The sequence below is a fragment of the Austrofundulus limnaeus genome, unplaced genomic scaffold, assembly GCF_001266775.1.
Source record: "Austrofundulus limnaeus strain Quisiro unplaced genomic scaffold, Austrofundulus_limnaeus-1.0 Scaffold341, whole genome shotgun sequence".
Taxonomy (NCBI): Eukaryota; Metazoa; Chordata; class Actinopteri; order Cyprinodontiformes; family Rivulidae; genus Austrofundulus; species Austrofundulus limnaeus.
This window is the reverse complement of record NW_013952743.1, coordinates 607,437-610,873: the sequence shown is the minus strand read 5'-3', so window position 1 is coordinate 610,873 and position 3,437 is coordinate 607,437. Positions and strand designations below refer to the sequence as shown.

The 3,437-nt window shown below is 39.9% G+C and overlaps 1 protein-coding gene across 1 annotated transcript in view; it reads right to left on the bottom strand.

Moving 5' to 3' along the window:
* sucla2 (succinate-CoA ligase ADP-forming subunit beta) overlaps window positions 1–3,437 on the bottom strand; it is a 35,304-nt gene that overhangs the window by 12,055 nt on the left and 19,812 nt on the right. The window contains exon 6 of the mRNA XM_014022755.1: window positions 715–853. Coding sequence (XP_013878209.1) covers window positions 715–853 — 139 coding nt within the window. The remainder of the gene's footprint in view (window positions 1–714; window positions 854–3,437) is intronic.

Genomic DNA, 3,437 nt, shown 5'->3' with positions numbered 1-3,437 from the left:
GAAGCATCCTGGGCCTCCATAACACCTCGGCAGTGCCACAGGCTGATTGCCTCCATGCCACGTCACATTGAAGCAGTCATTTCTGCAAAAGGATTCCTCACCAAGTACTGAGTGCATAACTGAACATAATTATTTGAAGGTTGACTTTTTTTGTATTAGAAACACTTTTCTTTTATTGGTCGGATGAAATATGCTAATTTTTTGAGAAGGACCTGTATTTTCTGAATAAATGACACTGTCACAGTTTGTATTGAAACAACACCAACTTGTTTTAACTGGATGTGAGGCAGTGCTCACAGCAGAGAAAAAKGGGATAGTGGTTGATTTTCAGACAAGATGAGAWGCCRATCTTTTCCACTGAGYATAGKCCGATCTTCCAAAATTAAGGATATCARTGCACCCCTAGTAATATCTGACCAACWTCTACCTACCTCCAGATAATATCAGGTCATTAAGCTCCACTTGGAGCAGCTGAAATACATTATTATTTCTCTYTGATGAATTTTACTTGAAACCTTTAGGTAAAATCCATCACTCTATAAATGAATCCCCCTCCAGAAGAGCTGTTTCTAATTAATTATGACTGAAGATATCTGAATCTGGCTGTAATCAGACAGGTCGTTTGTCAGAACTGCACCCTGGTTCCAGGCCTTCAGGGGTAACAGCAGAGGATAATTCAGCAGACTGAGTGTATTGGGGGGGGGGGTTCTTTACCGATGCCAGACGAGTCCTCCACCATGGGATTGATCTCCACCATGGAGGCGTCGTACTTGATGAACAGATTGTAAAGTTTGATCATGTTCTCCGCTGCCTCGTTCACCAGCGCGGGAGGRAAGCCCATCTTCTGAGCGACCTGCAGCAACACAAAACATTTCAGCACAGATCAGMTCATCTCCTGAGGAGATCAGCTGTGGTCCCTGCTCACATTTACGGATATGCCTTGGTGTTCTACAGTGCAGCTTTAATCAAATTTAAATCTGATTTTTAATCAGACRGCTCAGTTATAAAGAAGAAACAGTTTTAARCATCAGAGTCCTGCAGATGTGTTCTGTGTTTTTCCAGGATCATKAGTGAATTTTCATCTGCCTTCGTCAACACCTCTGGTACCAGTTAGTCAGTCAGCACTCAGACTTGCTGCTGAAGTAAAGAAAGGACTCATAATGTAAGAGGAAAACAAGAGTAAAAGCCCCCCAAAAAGCCCACCTGCCCGCTGTCAAAACATTTCACCTAAAGCAAGCAACACGACGTGAGAAAATGAGCCAAAAAGGTTTTAACTCCAACTGACAACTAAACAAGAAGGGGAAAATATCCCTGAAAAGCTCAGGGGTTGATTGTGCAGCCAGCTGAAAAGAAAAGAAAAGAAAAGAAAAGAAAAGAAAAGAAAAGAAAAGAAAAGAAAAGAAAAGAAAAGAAAAGAAAAGAAAAAACTTTTAACATTAATCTGTACTCGTTTCAGTTAATGGTAACATCAAATATTATACACACTAAACCCAAGTTATTAACCAGATGTATTTTACTGTTTCCTACAGAGCAGCTCACAACATGYTTGTCTTTAAATGAGAACAAATAAACAGGAGTTAGTTCACATGAGCTTGTTCTAAAACCTGAAAAATATGACCAATTAAAATAACATTAGCAGCTGTTTCTTAGTCTTTAGCTTGTTAGCTGGTGGACTTGAGGGGTTTGTATCTACAACTGAAAATAAATAACTAGTTCTGTAAAATAGCTTCAGTTTCAGGTTTAGACAGAAAGTAAAACAAGAACTGGTCACAGGATTAATAATTTATCATATCTGGCAGGCCGTCCCTCTCCACCTGAGCCCTGAAGAAAAACAAATCCAGGGTTTGACTAACTGCAACAAGGACAAATGAAGCTGGTTAACTCTGTAAATTAACCCAGGACTTATAATTTTGGATTTGATCTGTTTCATGTAAARCAGTCAGAGCTGCATGAGAAAACCACTCAGAACATTAGATCAGGTAGAAAACTCCATGGGCTGAGAGCGAAATGCACAAAATACAAACACAATTTCAAAGAAGATGGGACATTGCACAAAACATAAATAAAAACATAAAATGATGATTTGCAAATCCTTTTCAATCTATATTCAGCTGAATACACTACAAAAACAAGATATTTAAAGTTCAAACAGATAAACTTTGTTTTTTTAATATATATTTTCTCATTTTAAATTTGATGCCTGCAACACGTTCTAAAAAATCTGGGACAGAGGCAACAAGAGACAGAGAGATTTAAGGAATACTAAAAAAAAAMCCACCTGTTTGGAGCATACCAAAGGTGMACAGGTTAATTGGAAATAGATCAGTGTTACGATTGGATATAAAGTGAGAATCCTTGAAAGGTTCAGTAGTTCACAAGCAAGGACGGGGTGAGGTTCATCACTTTGTGAATAACCATTTGAGCAAATAGTCCAACAGTTTAAAAACAATGTTTCTCAACATACAACTGCAAGGAATTTAGGGATTTCATCATCTACAGTCCATAATATCACAGAAACATTCAGACAATCTGGATAAATCTCTTCAAGGCTGAAAACCAACACTGAATGCCCGTGACCTTCARTCCCTCAGATGATACTGCATTCAAACTGCATTCAAAACAGACATTCTGTAATGGATATCACCACATGGGCTCAGGAACACTTCAGAAAACCACAGTCAGTGATGTAGTCTCTACATCTACAAGTGAAAGTTAGAATTCTACCATGAAAAGTCAAAGCCAGATATCAACAACATCCAGAAACACTGCCGGCTTCTCTGGACACAAACTCATCTGAGATGGACTGATGCAAAGTGGAAAAGGAAAAGTATCCTGTGGTCAGAGGAGTCCACATTTCAAATTGCTTTAGGAAATCATAGTCAAGGCGGCTGTGGCGGAGTGGTTAGGGAAGTTGTCCTGGAACCGGAAGGTCGCAGGTTCGATCCCCCGTCCAACCATTTCAGTCGTCGTGTCCTTGGGCAAGACACTTCACCTGCCTTGTCTTGCCACCTGCCTACTGATATTAGTCACAGTGGCACAGTATGGCAGCCCTGCCTCTGTCAGTGCACCCCAGGGCAGCTGTGGCTACTGTGTAGTTTACTATCATCAGTGTGTGAATGTGTGTGTGAATGAATGATGCATGAAAATTGTAAATAGTCTTTGAGGGTCTCGAAAAGAGCTATATAAGGCATTATTATTAACATGGACGTGGTGTCCTCCGGCCCGGGCTAAAGTGGAAAAAACTGTCCAGAATGTTACCAGTGCAAAGTTCAAAAGCCAGCCTCTCTGAGAGTATAGGGTTCAGGGTTTCCCCTACATGTAATTGATTGTGGCGCACCCCATGGCAAGAAACATAGCCGCCACACTTTCAGAATAAAGATTTATTCCTTTTTTTTTTTTTAATAAAAGGCTTACATTAGGCTAAAACAATGTAAAGG